Here is a 20,923-nt window from a genome sequence, read left to right on the forward strand (position 1 = left end):
TGCAGCCGGCCCAGTTATCAGCATCTCCTCACGAAACTGTCACAATCCCCACTGCGTCGCTCCACACTGTTGTTTTATTATTTTGAAGCTAAAATGAATTTTGTTGGCATTTTACCTTGATCTCGCTGCCACTCCCCCGAGTGTGTTGGTCGGATCGGACCGAATCAAGGAAAGGCTTTTTTTGACCTTGTCAGTCTTTGACCCTTTCCCTCCCTTTTTGTGTCTCTCACTCTCTCCCACTCTTTCCCTGTCACGCTATAAAGTGCATATGCCAGAAGAAAAAAAAGCAACGGATTCATCGACATTACCCTTTAAACATCGGAGTCTTCATCGCTCCAGTCACCGTCATCCTCTCTCCCTGTCTCCCTTATCGTGCCCGGGTGTGTGTGTGCCTTCTCTCGACTGTCCTCCCCGTCCCTTCACGCTGTCTTTCCGGCCGAGGATCACTTTTGTAGCTATGGTAACCAGCTCGCCACCATGTTGGAAAACATCTTAATGCTCACAAAAATAATAGATATCTTCCCACAGCCGAGTCCCGCTCAGTTATTTCCATATGTTGTACTCAACCCTTCAGCCTTTGCCAAAGCGTAATTGATTTGCATAGCCTCAAACAATAGATTTCCCCCCTCTTTAAATATCCATTCCTTTTTAATATATGATTTGCATTCCACACAATGTGATTCAAATGCTGTTTTTAGCATCAGATGGCGTGTTAAGCGATCAGCTGTTGCTGAATTGGGTTCATGGGAAACGACTGTGGTCCATTGTGAACAATGATACCCGATGGCGGAGGACCTCCGCAGTCGGCTCCCTTTTATCACAACCACTTAAATCTATCAGCCTGTTTGATCAGCACATTAGCCCACATTAATGCAATGTGAGGAAAATGAGATTACAGGGTTTAAAGCCCGCGGTTTTAAAGTAAGCGGAATGCATTCCAAATCCCCCGTCCTCTTTAGCACCATCCAGATTGCCTCATTTACTTCCCACCCCGCCTCCGGCCCGCGTTTGTCTGTCCGCTGCGACTTCTTTCATGTTTTTCAATCCTTCCAACCCTTTTCTCGGTAAAAGACATTACATCACCTGGTAAGATGGAAAGAATTCCAATCATCCTTTCTAACCTATTCTGCTTCCCAAGTTAATTTGAGCATGCACTGTGTTAGGAGGACGTATAGTGGAACTTTTGAGGGAGGAAAGATAAGACGCACTGAGTTCACAATGGTTCTGAATGAGGACCGTGGGACTGGGTAAGGACAAGAGAAATTTGGTGTTTTCTGTTTGAAGGCCCTGTCTATAGTCCACAGCTCGGTATTGATCCAATGCTGTTGCCATGATGAGGCCATATACTGCTGGACAAATTGATGATATTGAAGAGCACAGGGCGGGCTCCTCTGTGGGCTGCGGTAAAGTGATTGATGGACCCAAATGTACAGTCGGGTCATGTGACCAGCTACATCATAAACACAAGAGTTAGGGATTTGGTCCAGAGCCTTGATTCCCAGCCCAAAACCAACCTGTGTGTGTGTGTGTGTGTGTGTGTGTGTGTGTGTATATCTATATATATAGATATATATAGAGAGAGAGACTCAGGGAAGTGAATTTAGTGTATATATACTGAATTGACTTTTTAAAGCAGAGTAACTGACATGCGATGACCTGAACACTGAAACTGAAAGAAATACTTAATTGGCATCATAAACAGCTGCTGCTCCCACACAACAGTGCGTGTTCCTGCACAGCTCTGCTTCCTATCCTGCATTCCTCCACCTCCAGAGAGGTTGTTTGCATGGAGATCTAAGTAATTAGATTGCCTTTTAATCCTCCTGCCCGCATGAATAAAACTGCTATATTTTATTCTGTATCCAATCAACACAATTTAGCATGCCAGGCGAGTCTTTAAAGGAGAACCCTGGTCAATTTAACACTTGTCAAACCTCTCACTTAGAAACGTCTGCCCTTTATCGAGTTCAAGCCTTGCCAAGCGCAGACGGGGTCTATCAAAAACGCTCTGTTTGGTATCGAGTTTCTGTTTTCCTACATTTCCTTCCGAAGATGAAGTGTTTCAATTGATCGTGGCGCTGCTAGGAAGCCAAATGTGGTGTTTGGATGTCAATGTAGCGGCTGTTTGAAGGCCGCCGTCGGTGGGTGTGAGCGATCAGCTGAACATGTGACCTCGCTTTGTCCACGACGTCACTAGATAATATATCCGTTTCCCTCCGAGGATGACTAGCACAGGAAAAAAAATAACACGATTAGACGGGTCTGTTGAACAACTCACCGGCACGTACTGCGTGTGAAACTGGATCATTCAAACGTGCTCAGCTTTTATTGTAACCTGCATTTTGCATACGTTAAACCCTGCGTGCGAATTCAAGTCCTGGTGACTGTAGAATAGATGTTGTGTTTTTTTTGTTTTTTTTAATCACTCTCTGCAGTTTGTGCACACCGATTCAGAGGGACGGTTAGAGGACGTCTGCAGAGGATGCCACATCGGGGCGAGCACAGTTGGTCTTTACTCAGGCAGGCAGAGCGGAGAAGAGAGCGGGGACCCTCTCTCCCCTCGGGGCCAAATCCAAAAGACTTACCATTAAACATGGTGCCGGCTAATTTATGACACCAGTTGGGCTCCTGTCGACGACGTCTGCACCGGTTTGTCCCATGTCAAGCTATGTTTGAAAGCACCCTGTTACAACGACATTTGGATGAATAGTCATTTCACCGCTCCATAGCATGCTGTCCTCTCTGCTTTTCAAACCTCGAGCCTCTTTTTTTCTAAATCCAGCACGCCCTTGTACCTTGTACACACACTCCAGTGAGCGACGGGACAACGGCTCAATCGGACAGTGATTCAGAGAGAGAGACAGAGAAAAAGAATCACACATTCCCCATGTGCAGATGAACACCATCCACATTAGTCTTGCATCCCCTGGCTCTCCAACTGCACTCCACCGCGCACACACACCCCCCACCCCACCCGCCGCCGCCTCTCCTCACCCGTTCACTTTCCCCCTGGAGGAGAAAAAGACAGGGCACATTTAGATCACTGTGTCTTTGAAGAAGAGAGAGGGCCGCTCACCTGTAAATAATGCATGCGCTGTTCCGGCACGTGTCGCAGTTGGCCGTGTCCTGTCCTGTTCGATAGGTGAGTCTGTGGGGAAGATGAGTCGTGAATGAGTAACAATGCAGCTCGTTAAGCTGCTCTCTCTCGTCTTGTTAGTCATCCCCCCCCTCAACGGTGAGGGGGTTGTTGTAGGAGTCACGCCGCCCCACCACCCCCCTCCCTCCCGAGCGGTCCTCGTCTGGCGGCGAGGGCAGAAAGAGCGCGGTGGCAGTGGCGGCGGCAGCCGATAGCTGTGGTCGACCGATTAGAGGTCAGAAAAGCCAGAGTCCCTGTGCTGTTGTTTGGATCAGGAATTTGTGTGCGGGGAGAAGAAGACTTGTGGTTCATCTGTGGGTTTTTGCTGGGGCATTAACAGAAGCATGCTGTACAGTTAGTCCTCATGCTACACTTAAACGTGGGACGGCAGCCGTACAGGAGACGTGTTGGACAAGAAGAGGAAACGTTTTGTTTTTCCATTCATCTGCAAGTTTAAATTGTTTTTTCATGTCGGCTTAAGCACGTCCAAAATGATGGGAGCACCCGAGAGGACGCCAGCAGCCGAGACAGTCGATTAGTTCTGGGAGTTAAATGCTCCAAAGTCAGAGTTTATTTGGCAAAGGCGTTCCCATAATCCATTTAGTGCATCAACTCTTTTTCAACGAAGGCTAAAGCCACCTACGGCAAGATTGGAAACTATTCTTTTGAAATTGATGACGTTTAAATGAGTTGTAGCCGCTTCCATATATCTTTTCTGATGTGATACAAATATGTCAATGGTGAAAGAGAGAAGTTATTTCTACCGCAACAGATCAACTATACAAAACTCAATAATTGCAAATGTTCTCCTATAATACCACGGTCGGATTGTAAATAATCGTTACTGCCATTATTGATTAATGACTTTCCATGGCCTTGTATATAAAATATATGTATGAGGTGTAACTTGTTCTATCTGCTTTTCTTTATATCAAGGCAGCCTTGATTAATCCATTCAGTAAAATGTGTGTAAAACGCACACTTAACAGTTATCCTTAGTGTGAACATAGTTTAGGGCCTTTCATTAGAGGAATAAAATAAAATGTAAATGAGATGGCTCAGCAGATGCATTTTTCCTTTGGACAGCAGCCCTTTGGCTTCATGCATCCAGCATGTCTTCATTTCCGTGTGATATCGATTCCCATTCAAACCTATCAATATCCTATTAAATTATATCCTGCGTGTCCCTATATCGTTATATTATCAGTTTCCTCCGAGATAGAAGATAGTCATGATCCAAGTGGCCATTATAGATCCTTATTCCTCAGGGGGCAGCTGAAGACCAGGTGACGGCCTTAAATGAAAGTACTGGCTTACATGTTTCAAAGGTTCAGCGGTTGTCTTATTGGTGTTGTAATGTGCATATTGATCAACAGCCATAGTGTCTTTTTATAATTAATGCAATGTTCTAATAGAAGTACTCTCGACTCACTTTGCCTGTGACATGGAGAAGGACATTCTCCCCTGTTTTTTATTAGATTATGATGTGCACTTTGGCACTAACCCAAATTCATCTTGTAGACCCGGTACAGCTTTGTCTTTGGGTCATTTGCAGTAATGATTGATCCACGGCTTGTATTTTTATTTACTTCCTTTGTATTTAGGTCAAGGCAGAAAACATTGTGCTCTTTATTTTTGTTGGTCAAACTGTCATAAGTCAGGAATTCCCATTAGGTCCCTGGCTCTGATCTTTGCAGCAGCAGAGACATTTTTCACGTTTCCCTCAAGGACTCTTGTCACACTGCCCATAAGGTGTGGTACCAATAAAAAAACGAAACATCATAAATTTCCTTTCCTTATTTCACCCAGTTTCTGTGCTAAAGGCTCTGACAGCTATCCCAGTCGAGAGGCGTCGATATTAATACTGTTATTTAAGGCCGTCCGTCGCCTGATGGGCTAATGGAGAGAGTCTGGGAAGAGGATGAGTCAGGTGAAACAGGGGAGTTCGAGGCTGTTGTTATCCGCCTCCTTTGAAGCCCCCGACCCCCCGGTTGTCTTTTATTTATTCCTTGAGCCATCACTGAGTTGACAAGAGAAAACAAGGCAATCGTCCCCCTGAAGTGGGCAAATGCAGAAGTGCCGTTAACTGCATCTACCCTCACATGTTATACTAGGGCAGGGCGTTGAACGATTGCGTGCGCCGGGTACGCGAGGCAAGTCGATGTGGTCTAATTCCCTTTTGTTCCCTCAGCGGCTTGGTAAGAGCTGCCGCTGCGATCTATAAAGTTTTGAATAATACATAACCGAGGGAGATGTGGCCTCGGCCCAACCTTGTTGTCCCTCTCGCATGCTTTTCTTTGACATGCTTGTTTTCCCGTTGAGTAACAAGGGGTCGGTAAGTGTCGTTTCTCTTCTGCATTGAAGTGACCGCAAATGTCAGGTGACTGGGAGTAAAACGAACCCATTGGAATCATCCATACAAGAGATGAGAAACTATGTTAGTCAAGTGAAAAAAGTTTAAGCTTTTCAAGTAAATCAGCTCATTAGCCACTGAACCGGTGTCCGAGCAGCCTGCTGTGAGCACATTACTAGTGAAGAACGCGCACAGGGTCACATTTCCTCTCTTGGAGAACGAACAACGTACACTACAAGCGGTTATACATCGGATGATTAAACGTAAATAGTTCACCTCGAGCCAAAGGGTACTCCTGTTTGTTGTGTCAATGACATTTATGTAAGGGGAGCATGGCGCTAATGTAGCGTGACTAAAGCAGCATTAGATTTTGTTCTGCTTGGGTGATTACAAAAAAATGGAAGTGTGTACAGGAAGAAGCCGGCGACTGTGCGTCGAGTTTCAGTTGGGCTCAGATGAATTACCAGAGGCTTACACTGCTCTATGGCTTAAACCGAATGTAGGCTTTTTTTCCCTCCTTGATTAAAGTATGAAAAGACTATGTAATTGTTTCTTTGTGTATGTGACCAGATGGCACCATTGGACCGTAATCGCTAATTTTTATTTAAGTCTCTCCTCTCTCCCCTGTATTCTTCTCTCCCACCTGCCAGTTTCGACACATCTGAAACACCAGATGTGCTTGGCAACACCAGAGAAGATGGCTCCTTATGCTCCACCACATGTGCCTTTTACTTTCTTCGCTCGCACCACACTTTTACGAGTTCTGGGATAAGGAGATTGAGGCGGCCTCGTGAAAGATTGGAAAAAATGATAATTTTCCTTTTTAGATGGAGTACAGTAACGCCTGTTGTGCAATCTGCTCCATGCTTCAGCCCCTGAAGAATCACAAAATGTCGAGTTGACATTGAGCGTTGCTTTCATACACCGAAACGGATTTGTGTTTGGAAGGATGTAAGCTTGACGGGTGTGTCTGTGGTTATTCCCACAGGTTCTGGGCACCAGGTTGCTATGATGTGGATTATATGGATTTTCTCACACACTGTGGGTGCAAACAGATAGAGATCTGAGTGCAAAGGCCCAGCAATTCACTCAAGAAATTGGCCATTTTATTTGCCTTGTCCCTTTTGGATAGACAATCCTCTTTTTCAGCGGTCTAGATGCTATCTACAGCCCTTTTGTATATAGCCAGCATCCATTGGACAGTAAATTACTTTTTCACGGGTTATGGCTTTTTTGAAGACCTTTTTTTCCCGTATTTTGTATGTCGTATGATGATTCGATTTCCTCCTTAGTGATGTTTTTTCTTTTTCACCATGATAATTAAATTATAATTCAGTATTCTTATTTCCTTTTCCGAAGAAAACCACCAGCTGATACAGCTTCCTCAATTCAAATCCTGATCTCACATTATGTTTTCTGTGGCGGAATCGGTTCCATTTACAAAACTGCGAGTCTGTCACACATGACGGGTCATCAAGCAACTCGGGCCAAATTGGGTGGGATGAATCGTCTGAACGGAGTCTGCTGCAGCGCTGTCGTATCTGGGGGGGAATTTGCGAATGCATGAATACCACATCATCCGAGCTACATGATCTCTTTTTGCTGGGTTCATCAGCCACGGCTCTGCTGGACAGCTGTCACTGCGATAGCTGCGATATTGTCTTTAACATCCAGAAATAATGTGACACATCAACAGGGCCCCTTTCCTGCTCATGCTGAATCATGAATGTTCTCTGTCTGGTGTGTGTAGAATGTGTCCTTGCCCCTTTCCCCCTCCCCGCCCCTGTGACGTTAGGGTGCACTAATACTATTCACGAGATCAGTAACCGCACTGATACTGACCTTAATAAGGTTTGGTATCAGCCATTAAACCGACTGACTGACTTGTCCATAGTTCCCTAGCCAATGTTCAAGTGTTTCTTGTTTCTGGCAACTGATTCAGCTTTTCTGCTACAACTATCTTCCTTTTGAAATTTGTTGATTTGAGATTTCTTCAAATGAAAAGGAAAGCATTGATGCTCTGTATTGGCAGGATATCTGATTGAAACATTGGTATCAATATCGGAAGAGGACAAAGTAATAGCCTCTTTGTGCATATTTAATGTGAAGCAGTGGCTGTAAGTGGGATGTCTTACCCTTCTCTGTGGGCCTCCCCCTTCTCCAGCTCCTGGATGACCCCCAGCAGCACTTTGATGGTCTCCTGGCTGGAGCTGATGAGATTTTCCATTGCCTGGAGCTGTGCTTTAGCCTCCCCGTCCTGTTTCATAGGCACTATTTGCTTGCAGGCCTCCTGTGTTTGGTCGGGCGCCGCACCGCCAGCCTCGTCCCCTCCACACGGTGTCAGAGGCTCGTCCATGCCCTGCAGAGGCCGGGCAGATAGCTGTCCCGTGTGGCACTGTGCCTGCGTTGTGCAGCCTCTGCCGGAACGCGGTAGCGTCTCACTCTGCAGCCCGTTGAGCTGCAGCGCTTTTTTCCGCTTGCTACGCACTGACGGACTGTCCAAGCACTCCACCTGCGTGAGGGAGTTCCAGGCGATAGGGCCCGTAACCTTGGAGGCCCTGTCCGGCAGGGTCTGGGACGAGCCCGCCTCCAGATTGAGCAGCTGCCTCTTGGCCGAGCGGTCCACGTCGGCCTCCCTGTGTTGTAATCCTGTCCTGGCTTTGGATGGGACACTGCAGAGCTGGTATTCGTCCCGCGCTCCGGCTCCGCCCCCCCTCTGCGTGCCTGCGAGGCGGTCCGTGTCTGCGGCGCAACTGAGCTGCAGCGCGTCAGAGCACAGGCCATCAGGTGCAGTGTGCTGCTCCACTGTGGCGATGCACTCATTAGTATGGAGCAGAGCCCTGGTCCTCCGAACTCCACTCCCACCGCAGGCTCCCTCCTCCTCCTCGTCTAAACCCTGCCCGGCAGCTTTGGGCGGCTTCACCTCCATGACAAAGCCGTTATTCTGACCTCTGTACGTTTCCACGGCCGCCACGTGCTTAAAGGTGTGGCCTTTTTTGCGCTCAAAGGGAAAGGTCTGGTAGCGTTTCTTCAGATCGGGGGACGTCTGCACGCCTGTGCTTCTTGTGACGTTCGGGATGGAGCGGCGGGCGGGGACGGTCATGTACTTGCGGTACGCCACCTTGTAGGAGATGGGCTTGCCGCCTTTCCCTGCTGCCTGCAGCTCCGCCTCCCTCTGCTCGTTCTGTGCCTCGCAGATATCCTTGAAACGCACTTGCAGGGCCTTGTTTCTCTTCCTCACCTGTCGACTGGCTTCCAGGGAATATTTCACCTCCAGCGCCAGCGAGGTGGAGGGCAGGGGCGCTGTCTCCGAGTCAGACTCTGAGTTGGTGAGCATGCATTTGCCGCCCTCCTTGCTCACCATGTTTCCTGAGAGGCACGGAGAGAGACGCTGTGTTAATCATCGGTCAGGAAAAGCTCAGGCAAAGACCCTGCCTCACTGTTACATCCTACTTGACAGAACCCACCTGCTCACTAAGCTCGGGTAGGAACCTCTGCAGTTATTCAAGTACTTTTGATTGACATTTTCCAGTATGAATGCCTAAAAGCATCCTAAATATTATCTGGAGAATATCCTAATAAATGAGTAATAGGGTTGATTATTGTTGATTAACTAAGATGTATTTATCCTTGACAACATGAAAACATTCCCTTTTTAATGCCAATTGGCAAGGTGCACGCATGCCTATCCGTCTTCGTTTATTTACTGAGAAACTTCCTTAAATAATAATAATGATTAAGCAGAATTTCATACAGCCTTCATCTGTGCAAAAAAATTCATTTTCAATTAATCTTTTCCAGTTAAAGCAGCACGTTCCCCCTCTCCCACTTCTCTGAGTTGATGAGTGTTTGTGTCTCAGTTTGTATAGAAGCTATCAGTCACAGGACTCACAATCCTGAACACTGTCACACATGTGCAAACACACTACAGGCTTCAAAAGCAGCAGTGTACTGTGGACTTCTCCTTAGACTGCCTGCCTGAGGTCTACTCAGTTTATCTCTCTGGCTCATTAGGTTAAGCAGTCTTCTTCACTTTCCGACCTTTCCCTCTTAATTATTAAGTACAAATTTTCAATTCTCTAGAATATCTGAGTATGAGCTCTGTTCATTTTCCATTTTTGAGTGAGCAGAAGGTGGTACCTGCAAACAGACTAACTTTTGAGAACTTTGCAAGAATTCCCTGAGGAGAACCAGCCTAAGCAGAGATGTGAATAAGAGATGAGAAATGTAACTCTCCTTTTGCCTGCTGATTTACTGTAGATGCTGATTCAGATATATGATGATCATAACCAGCCACGAAGGCTCTCTGTCCAGCTCCTATTTCTGATCTGCTTTCTATGGAATGAATCAAAAAGATGTTCTCGCTTGGCCGATTTTCTATCACACAACCAGAAGAGCTTTTTCCGTGAATAATGTTTTGTTAGTTTATCATAACTAACTATCAAAGCGTGCTAGATACGGTGAATGTCATGGTCATTGGCAGTCCATTTGCAAAGGTCCTGTCAAAAGAAACCCATGTTTGAAACATGAATAGGTTAATGGGCCCAGCAATTCTGACTGCGCTCCCGTGAAGCTGTCCAATCATTGCCCAGTAATGTCTGGAAGCAGTCTGAGAAGAGCACGGCATTCCACACATGGACGGGTTTTGAGATGGCAGCGTTCTGCTGTGCAGTTTGTTTGATTCTCAGCAGACCGGTATTAACCATAATGTGTCCACCAATCAACCTTTTATTTCACTGTGGTGCTTGTGTACCTAGCATTATAGAGTACATGAAAAATCCACTAAAATTCTACAAAATATATTCTCAAGTCGACTCAAAATAGTGAGACGCACCGCCTCAAGCCTGTGCATTCGGGCACAAAGAAAGCGGATAGGAGCACACTGTGTTGTCATAACTGGAAACCGAGTCACCCAACATCTCTACCTTGTGTTGAAGTAACGCTTCTATGACGTCAAGAGGGAGGAATCGAGGCAGCGTGTCGCGTAATCCAATGCATCAATTTCCCAATTATCCCCCCAGCTGGGCAGCATTCAAAGATTGTCAGCTCCCCCCCCCCCCCCCGCCCCTCCGCTTTAAGCCCCCTCCCACCTTCTTAGGAATGTTTGACCGTGCGCCGCTTAGATTATCATCTATTCGCAGGCTTGGCAGTCCTTTCCTGGTTCATCGCTGCCGGTGTCCTGTCCATGTTTGTTCAAAGGATGACATTTTGAAAAAGAGATTAAACTGTAGCCCCACATCATCACTCCAAATCCAGCCAGTGAATGTCTTTGTTGTAAGCTAGGCCCAAATTAAACATTTTCAATATGTGCAAAATGATATCTGTTTACAATTCAATATGCCACCATGCTTCGATCCATCAGATGTTGAGGCGGAAATGTGCGAAAAGGCGACAATGGTTTATTCCCTGCTCTCCCTTCCCTACACACAGCCTCCGCTATGCCTACACTTTGATGGTATTGCATCACATCCTCATTTAGATTTGATCCCTTACGACATGACAGCCCTGCAGGCTACGCGACATGTCCCGGGCTCCACTTCTCTGATTTGTTACCCGTTGGGTTCGCACACCCCCCCCTCCCGTGGGTTCTTGCATAATCAGCATGACTCATTGTGCAAGGCTGTGACAACGGACATGTTCACAACTGACCTTGTTTTAGTAGGCCGGGTTATTTCTTGGGACACAAGTGAATTTTGGCCTTTGGGAGATTTTCTCTGCTATTGCAGCCATTTTTTTTTTTACTTTGGAGCGATGCGACGACAACCCAAGAGTGCTGTAGAAATGCAATTCATTTTTCGTAATGGAAACTCATTTGATGCAACACACCTTGAATATAAAACGGGTCCCCCATTTCTTGCATTATTTTAAACTGCATATGAGTTGGCAGTTTTGTGAATGGCAGTTTCCTAATTAAACTTTGGTCGCCGGGGGGTGAAATAGAAGGGGGAGATTTCAGTGTTCTCATTCAACCCGGGGATTGAATGTTTACCGTGGGTTTGAGCTCGACTAATTTTGTCGTCTAACTTCTGCTCCACGGACAGGAAAATTCATGAATATAGTACGCATCAGAAAATCTGGTAATTGATTAAATACTGAAAATATTGCGCTACATGTCAATACATGTACATATTGCGATTAGGGCCGGGACTCGATTAGAAATAGTAATATAATTAATTAGACACTTTGTAATTAATTAATCGAAATTAATCGCATTTTAATTGCATAAAAATTTGACCTGAGAACAATGAGAAGTAATTTTTTTCACATGGATTTGTATTTTTGTTCAACCAATTCCAGCAGACAAGTGTAGCAATAGCATATTTAGAAATATAGTACTTTCAGAAATTCAGGTAGCCTATAGGTAAGTAGACCTTCTGTAAACTATGTTTTTTTTAAGTAGACCAATACTTTCAAGTACATTCAGAACATTGGTTATTTTTTCAGACGTGGTCTTAGTTACCGTGGTCCTTAAACCAGTCATCTGGTGGAGTGTGGGTTGGGTGTGGGTCCTTTTACTCGGGTCGGGCTAACGTCCACGCTAGCTGCTAATTATTTTGCGTTGAGGTGATACTTGAGGCTCGATGCGAATTCCTTGTTGCACAGCTTGCACACAACCACGCTCTTATCAACGCTTCCATCCGTTTGTTTTTTTATAATAAAATTTCCCATTCACGGGGCCAACCGACATGGTCTCGTCAGCTTCTTCGTTCATGTTCACTGTGGTTTGTTGTTGTCTGAAGTCATGAACGCTAGTTGGTGCTCCAGTATAATCGGTCCGCCGAATCTCATCCAGTGAGAAACGTCCCGCGGTGCAACAAATAAGTGTAAAAATGCGTAAAAAATGTTTAATGTGTTATTTTTTGTGTAATTAATTAATCTTAATTCACATTGTAATTAATTAATCTTAATTAACGCGCTAAAGTCTCGGCTCTAATTGCGATACATGTCAATTGGCAACCGCATAAACAACTGCGCTGTGTTTTCTTTTGACATTATCTTGATATTTACTCCCAATACGTGAACATTTGATGTTTAGGCTTAGAACAAACAATATTGCAGTAAAAACTGTGTCCAACTCTGTACCTGTCTCTGTGAGGCTGATCTTATCACTCGAACTCACTGAAGCGTTGTCATTACTTGACCTCTGCGGTAAACCATACTAATACACATAAATATTCATAGTGTGGAAGCATTCCGGGGAACAGGATCTCTCTCGGGAGCGCCTGCTTTAGGTCACCGTGACCTCACGTTTGTCCCGTTCCCGTGATATCTATAATGCCTTGAGCTAAATTCTTTAGATTCTGCACCAAAGTCCACTTGCATTTGAGGTTGAAGTGATTAAAATGTGGTAGCCAAAGGTTACTCACTGCAACCTCACAAAACGTGGCCATAACTCAAGAATTTATATTTTAATTAATGTCTAAAAGGATAAAAGAATTAGAGCGTAACGTTTTGTGCAACAAGACTGGTCGGTAGTTTACTGAAAAAACATAAAAAACTGAACTATATGCAGCCAGCTTTGGATTTCCAATTACTGACAAAGCGAGCTTGAATTCTGCCATTGTGCAGCATGATCACCGAAAAAAGGAAAAGCGGCTCTCCTATCGTTGCAGTTTTACATTACAGCTCAGCACGGCTTCAAATGCTGCTTGAACAAATGAGCGTGGCGGTGTCATCGCCGGGCGCCACGGAACTTCCAAACTTTGCCGTAATCCAGCATTATCTACTTGTGTATTGTTTTCACCCCTTTTCTCTCTTCATAATTACACGGGGCTTGGAAGTGTTTTAAGAAGTCTTTGATCTCCGTCTGAAGAGCGCGTTCATTATGCAGTAAAAAAACATGCATTGTGTCATTTAAATGTGTTTTTTTTTTTCTTGTTTGTGACTGTTGCAGCATGGGAGGGTTCAATGCAAAGGGTGTGTGTGTGTCTGTATATATATATATATCTATAGATAGATATATAGCCGAGTGATTGACTGCACAGGTCAGTGTTGAGGGATAGCGGCAGTACAGGGCATTAGGCCGACACCAAACGCAGCAAATCCTTTCATGGCAGCTTAATGCTGAGAAGATGGAGGAGCACTGGAAAACACAGGATTTTAAGGGGATTGTCTTCCTGGTAATTGTTGCTCAGTCATCGTGGACCACTGTGCTGTTGCCAAGCGCCATTGTAAAGGTTTCACTCGTTTTCGCGGAAACTACTAAATAACACATGAACATATTTTCAGTCAAGCGCGCGCTATGTAAGTTGCCAATTATAAAGGGAGGAAAAGGCGCACACGCCCAGGATAGCTGACATTTTAATACCATTGTGATTCCAATGCGGAATCATCCGCATGCTTCTGTGTATTTGGGTCAGATACATTTCCAATCGCATACAAATGCAGCAATAGTAAGTTGGCTTTGAATGAAACCAGCTATTGATCCATAAACGATGAGGCCAAATTAATCTTTCAGCACCACCGCAGTCGTTAAGCCCTACTGTTCCATTTGTGGTTTAATGTGGTATCACAGTAGCTATGAATATATGAATGAACTTAGGGTTCCTTTTAATGTCACAAATCTCGCACTGTGACATAAATCCAGATCAGCTGTTAACCCACAGCACATTTCCTCCATGTTCTCGGCATATATTGAAACGCCGTGTGTTCGTTACATTCATATTTTATATTCATATAGCATTTCATTTTAAGCGCTTTTAGTCTCACACAAAAAAAGTGTGTTTGTGTGAGAGCGAGATTGCATCAGATACTGCAGTTACTAAACGAACTCTCATTGAGCCTCATAGTGTATACCGTGCACGTTGCTAGAAATGTCCACCGTCTTGCACACTACAGCCCTACGGACACAGTCGCCGTGTTATTCTCTTTACTCGTTTTGTCCCCACCGAATACCTTTCTTTTGATTGTCGCTGTAGTTGGTTGGCTTTTGGCGACAGTGGCGCATGGAGTAGAGAGAGTGCGCTGGGTACCGAAGGGTTGGCGGTTTGAACCCCGCCTGCTCCATGTCAGATGTCGAAGTGTCCTTGAGCAAGACACCTAACCCTCAACTGCTCCCCCGGGCGCCCCTAAGTGGGATGGGTAAAATGCCAAGAACAATTTCTTATGTATAAAGTAATACTTGGCAACACAAATGGCTTCTTCTTCTTCTGTTGAGCGGCGCCTGCGCCCAAGTGGGTTCTCGAAAGCTTGGTGAATTCACAGGAAGCCTGTAATTCATACGTCTACTAACATGCTGGTTTGGATGGAGATGAGACTCTGAGAAAGGACTGCATGCTGCTGCCTGTTCTAATCAGAATGCATCGGATCACTCTCTCCCTTCCTCTCCTCTTTGTCTTTTTTTTAATGAACGTTACATGTTTTGTTTTTTTTCATTCTTTTTTCTCCTCATCTCACACTCTTCCCCTTTGTTGCTTTCTCGCTCGGTGTCTTTCCGTCTCTTTACCTTCCAGACACGCCGAGGTTTCAAAGCTGACTGGTAACTACAGAACTCCCTCTGCTGCTCTCCGATTCTTTGTAGCTGTCCCTGGTAGAGACACACAAGAAAAAGCAAAGCATACTACTACGCACAGCGATAGACCAGTGGAAAATACCAGAATAAACAGCTGCACGGGTTTAGATGTTTGGTTGCAGCAGAACTGAGTGTGACGGGGAAAGACCTCCACCAATCATTTCTCTGAGCATCAAGCCATGCTTTTAAGGCCGCTCGAGACACAAGTAATCAGTGCTGGAACGATCAGTCGAAATGCACAAAGTTACTTGACATAAGTTATCGGGAATCAATTAATTTTTTGTGGTGCTGTATCAAGTAATTGGAAATTGAATGTCTGTGTGGTTTGTAAGCAATTTAAATAATTGGCAGTTGGGATACTAGAGGTAAAAAGTATATAGTTACCTAGAATAGACTTCTTCCCTATACCAAAGAAAATTCCCGTCTGGTTTTCGCTCTGCCTCCAGCTGAACGGGCCCCTACTGAGGGAACGCATCTTTCTCTCACACGCACACACACACATACACACACACTCACATTCCCCTTCTTTACTCCAATCCAAGGCCAGTTTCTTTGAGTGACTCTGCTTACGGTGACCTATAGGTAGTAATGATGGGGGAGGTGGGAAGTAAACTGACCCGAACGGATTCTGCTGCTGAAAATGTCAAAAAGGCCTGCATCACTCACGGAGGCACACGGGCAGACACACACACACACACACACACACACACACACACACACGCACACGGGCAGACACACACACACACACACCGAGACGGGGATCTTTTGTGAAGAGGATTCTTCTGTTTGTGACCGAAGGGCACTCGCGGCTTCCCCTCCTTTACGACAGACGCACGCAATTCACCTCAACTGGCCGCCGTCGTGGCGCCGCCTCCTCCTCCTCCTCCTCCCCCCAGGACAAATCGGACCCTTAATGAACAATCCTATTAGCACATGAAAGGTAACATCTGGCCTTTTGCGAAAGCGGTCATTCTTTCACGCGAGGGCGTGAATGAACGCCCCTCCCAGGGGGGCGGGGCCACGGGAGGAGGCGAGCTCCTCCACTCCCCGCCTCCCCCCCACAAAACTCCCCAGGCCTATTTCAGGGCAAAGCACGGGCCGTGAGCCAAGGTCAACGTTTTCAAAACACTGGCACAGTCACATAAGTCGAAGAGCGCAACCGGTTCCTAAAAATAAAGAGTGAGAGCCGGACTCCGGCGCGGCCGTGTCCGGCTCTCACAGAGGCAGCGCAGAGATTAAGGAGACCTCGTCCTCATCCTGTCAGACCATTAGATACATGGTTCTGAGATAGCAGGTGTGTGCTTTTCGTTAGATGCCGGCGCTTCAATCCTGAAAGGAAAAAATGCAATACTGTCTCTATTACTTCTCAAAGACAGTGTATCCTCCACCTTCTCCCCCCTATTATCCCCTCCTCTCTTAATCTATCATCCCCTCAGTCTTCACTGCGGTGTCCGCACAAAGTGAAATGGAGCAGAGGGGAGATCGTATCAGAGCGTTGATGTGAGATACGGTTCAAGGGGAGACAGAGCGATGGCAGATGGGGAAGGGGGGGGTTGATGAGTGGGAGTGACATGCGTCTTGAGTGACGGTGGAGATGCAAGGGTTGAAGACGACCCATATTTCCACTCTCCTTTGCCTGAAGCGAGCGTGCACACACACACACACACACACACACATACACACTGCATTTGTATGGAGATGGGTACTTTTTCACCCAGTCCATTAATCTAGATTAGTCTCAAATAAGGTCCTTCATCAGCTCTCATCCCTTATTCCTCTTTGCTGCTTTTGTGCTCCTACGTGCCTCCTGCCTTCACGCAAGACCTCTGCAATTGTCCTTTTTGGTTTGGATGCCAGCGTGGTTTATATAACCTGCAAGACTGGGAGGAAAATGCAGCATCATGCAAGTGCAAGCCCGTTTCAGCTCTCTGTGCGGAGCCAGTCAGTTTCTACATCTGGATGGAAAGCTTCTGAGAAACAGAACCGACCTGCCGCCTCTGCTCAGTGTCGGCTAACAGTTGGCAGCGTGTTCCTTATCGGTTTTTTCCCCCACTGAGATATAAACATTTTGTATCTTTAAAGTTTTCTGAACTGACTGACTTGCTCTCATAAAGTCCGCACCAACACATTCCACGACCGCTACGCGAAACCTCCCCAGAACCACTTCCCCCCCCGGCACAGACAACTGAGCCGGACTCAGGACCACCAGAGATTTACCACCTTTCATCTGCAGCACGCATCCGAAATTTGTCCAGCCGTCTAAAAGGGAAAATCTACCCGGCAGAAAATCCGTCCCCGTGGATAATCCCGGGGAGCTCAGTGCCTCCCTCGCAATTTCCCACCTCCAGAGGTTATTTGATCCGACTCGGCGGTCGCAGACTGAGAGGTGACACACAGAGGAGCGGAGAAGAGCGACTCACCTTAGACCGTGGATCACTGACGTAGAGGATGCGTGAGCTTGGATCCCTGGCGTCGCCCATGCATAGCCCCGTGTCCTCAGAGGATTTAAGGCGAGCCGGAAGAGGGGGGCTCCGCCATGGCAGAAGTTGGAGTAGTTGTTGCACATCGGCGTCCTCTGATTCAGTGGCGGGGGTTTTGGGAGGGGGGGGGGGGTTTCCTCTAAGCCCCCAGTCAGAGTCAACACTCCCCCCTCTCTTTCTCCTCCTCTCCACCCGTTCCCTTCTCCGCTCTCCCCGCACGGCGTCGGCAGGGGGTCTCACTCACTCATACACACACGCGCGCACACACACACATACTCGTGCAGAGCGACTAAACCTCAGCGGCAGAATATCTCCATGGTGCCTGCGCAGTTCTCTTCTCTGGCTTTCTCCTGTTTTCTGCTTGTGTGTATCGGAGTGTGTGTAGACAGAGAGAGAGAGAGAGAGAGCGATAGAGGGGGAGGGAACACGGGAGAGAGACAGAGAGAGCAGAGGGAGGAGGGAAGGTTGCAGTGGAGAAAGTGAAGCTCCAGCTTGGGCTACATCTGGCAGGTTGCACCCCCCCCCCCCTCCATTTCATCTCGTCCCCGTGGAGAGCGGCTCTGTTGATGACCTCACTTCCGAGGAGAAGGGGATCATTGACCCCTTCCCCGCCGCCCCTGTCAGGAGCAGGATTCACTCAACGTAGACAGGTGTTCTCCCAGCTCGACCAGTGGTGTCCAACACGCCGCGTGCCTGGGAATGTATTGTAGTCGTGCGCTAAAAGTGAATGAAAAGAGGAGTGAACCCTTGATCGTGTTAAAGTGGAGTTGTATCATATGGCCGGTTGGATGTTTTCAGAGCCACAGCTCGCCCCTACATCTCACACTGGGAAACTCCTGGCGCCGCTTTAAGCCTCAGGTACCACGGTAATGAGCTGCAGCTCTCCAGACAGCTGCCGCTGTGTGTGTGTGTGTGTTTTGGCAGGGAGGTGTGTGCGTATGAAGTTCTGCTTGTGTTAACCGGTGAGCTGTCCTATAAACAACACGCAGCACGTGAAGCTTACAGTACAAGACTAACGACATTCAACCCTTGGGGAGACTGTATAATGAAATCTGCTTAAATCCAGTTGAGGCCATCATGGTTCAGATGTTAACTTAAATTCTTTGCAATCTTACTCTTATCGTTTACTTTTCTTTTTAAACTCATAATGACACTTTATTGCTATTATTATGTATTTTCTGATGTATTTCCCTGTTCATTTTATTTCTCTAAAGGATTGTTACTTATTGGATTGTCGGATGTTTTGTTATTGAAATATTTTCTCATTTTCATTAAATCTCTTTGTTGTCAGTTCAGTACATTTTGAACTGGTATCAAATCAATTGGTAATTAGGGATATCTGTCAATGAACTAAAATGCCCAAAATAGTAAAAGAAATGGCATTACATTGTTTTGTTATGTGAATGAAATCATTGTCGGCATGTCCTGTGTAAGAAAGTGCTAAAACATTCTCAAATAATGAAACAGAAAATATGTCGCAGAGTTATTACTCCGTCTTCGCTCCACACTTTAAATCCATTAGACCTCTTTCCCTTGTTCATCAGCCTCTCACAGCTCAGCCGCTCATTGAACGTGGGAAAGACACGCTTTGTTGAACCCGTCGCCTTGTCTCGGCCCTCTCTGACGTGAGAGAGTCCCGTTTTCCCACTCCCGCTCACAACACCGTTCTGTCAAAGAGCAGCTCCTCGTCTGGAGTGACAGCAACAGATCTGCTCCGCGTCCAATCACGGGCCGCAGCTCAATTGACGCCCGTTGGAATTCGCCATTTGGAACTCTGCAGTGCCTCGCAAATGTTTTTAGTTGCGACCTCCGGGTTAATGGCAAATACATATATTGGAGGGGGACGAGGGGGGGGTTGATGGCTCCTGTATGTCAGGGTTGAAATAGGCCCTTCAAGCTTTTTCTTTTATTGGATTCAGCTGCTGCGTAAGCAAACTGTCTCTCAGATGGATAAACCGCTGGCATTCGACGAGTTACCGGAGTGACTCTCCTCTTATCGATTTCATTACCTCAGAGTCGGGCCCTCAGGGACACCTATTTGATGTCCTTGTCCCCCACCCCACACCCCTGTGTATATGCTAAACACAGAGGACAAAACCAATCTTCCATTTACTGCTAAGATCAACAGCAAAGACATTTCACAGAAAAACACTCACTAAACAACTTGAAATCTCAAGGTCAACCAACTACTGTAATTAAAGTGGCAAACCTCTCCAAGTTCTGAATCTGATTACTCTATTTTTGTTTTCATGCATTAAAGAACACTATAGTCAGTGCTGCTGGAAAGACTTTGAATAACTATATGGTTGCATGCCAAGTTATATTTGAAACAAATGCATTGAGTTGTGCATAAAACACTGAGATAATATGAAATTAATTTACATTTAAACTTTTCTCAAACTGCCAATCCTCACGTATAACATTTTTCTTTCTTTAAAGCCTCGCTGGCCGTCTGTACGCCGAGCCCCTGCGTGCATTCATCCACACGAAATGAATCAGAACGCTGAGTGTCATAGCTGCATGGAGCCGAATTACTCGATGGCGGAGAGAGCTGTCGGTTTGTGGTGGCTTTCATCTCTCGGCAATCACGAAAGCGAGAGAGGGAAGGTTTAGCGGGTGTGTGTGTGCGCGTGTTTTGTGTGAATATTCCAGGCGACAGACTGACGTGGCGCGTCTGCTGCCTCGGCCCCAGCGAGTCTCCAAGCGAAGACGCCAGACTGAAAATGTGCCGAGCTGACGGGTCGGCGGGCCGCCATTGGAAAAATGTTTCAAATCTCCGTTCCAACAAAATGCTTTCTGTGATTGGGGAGATCTCACGATGTGTTATTTGCCGCTGCCAGCAGGAATCACTGGCGTTCCCCATGGCGCGGAGACATCGTGAGCTTTTCTGTGTGCTCGTGTGAGTTCCGTTGTAACGAGCCTGCAAGTTCATATTTCATCGGGCCTGAAGCTAACGGAGGGAAAGAGGGCGTTGCTTTTGTTCCTCTAGGTAATCTCTCCTCCTCATCTTTCTCTATATGTCCGTACCGTCTCTCCTCCTGAGACATCTCTCTAGAGAAGGACATGCCGTTTCCCTGCCGGCTTAATTAGAGGCTTTAAGACAATGCTGTGTTTATGGGGCAACCCTTCACTACTCGAGCAAACATCCATTTATTTTGCTCCTCTGTTGTCAGGCCCTTAAGTGAGATGAATTATTGGGGAGATGCGAGCTACAGAGCGGCATGTGATGGATATTGCCCTGACCTCTAATCACCTTTTTTTCATTTCCACTAAGATTCTGCCTCATTTGCCTTAAAGTTTAAGATGGATACGGAGGCAGGGTTCCTGAAATCTGTAACTTCCGAACACATGATAAATATATATAGCAAAGCATCCGGTTATTGTTTAGCTTGAGAAATGGTTCCGGTATATGAATACAGGAGATTGATGAAGTCTAAGGTGGC

At 46.3% G+C, this 20,923-nt stretch overlaps 2 protein-coding genes across 7 annotated transcripts in view; one reads left to right on the forward strand and one right to left on the reverse strand.

The window, feature by feature from the left end:
* The window catches only part of LOC119213291 (inhibitory synaptic factor 2A), a 37,730-nt gene extending 20,126 nt beyond the window's left edge, over positions 1–17,604 (reverse strand). Inside the window, exons 1-3 of one of the 3 annotated variants that reach the window (XM_062560198.1) lie at positions 17,421–17,604; positions 7,625–8,858; positions 3,077–3,148 (exon numbers count right to left, since the gene is read on the reverse strand). In XM_062560198.1, the coding sequence (XP_062416182.1) occupies positions 3,077–3,148; positions 7,625–8,853 (1,301 nt within the window). In that variant the 5' untranslated portion in view covers positions 8,854–8,858; positions 17,421–17,604. Of the gene's footprint in view, positions 1–3,076; positions 3,149–7,624; positions 8,859–14,934; positions 15,714–17,420 lie in introns of those variants that run through there. The other 2 variants (XM_037464490.2, XM_037464491.2) reach the window with 2 other exon arrangements.
* The window catches only part of dock1 (dedicator of cytokinesis 1), a 132,205-nt gene that overhangs the window by 61,816 nt on the left and 49,466 nt on the right, over positions 1–20,923 (forward strand). The gene's annotated exons all lie outside the window — the stretch shown is intronic.

The sequence above is a fragment of the Pungitius pungitius genome, chromosome 21 (assembly GCF_949316345.1).
Source record: "Pungitius pungitius chromosome 21, fPunPun2.1, whole genome shotgun sequence".
Taxonomy (NCBI): domain Eukaryota; kingdom Metazoa; phylum Chordata; class Actinopteri; order Perciformes; family Gasterosteidae; genus Pungitius; species Pungitius pungitius.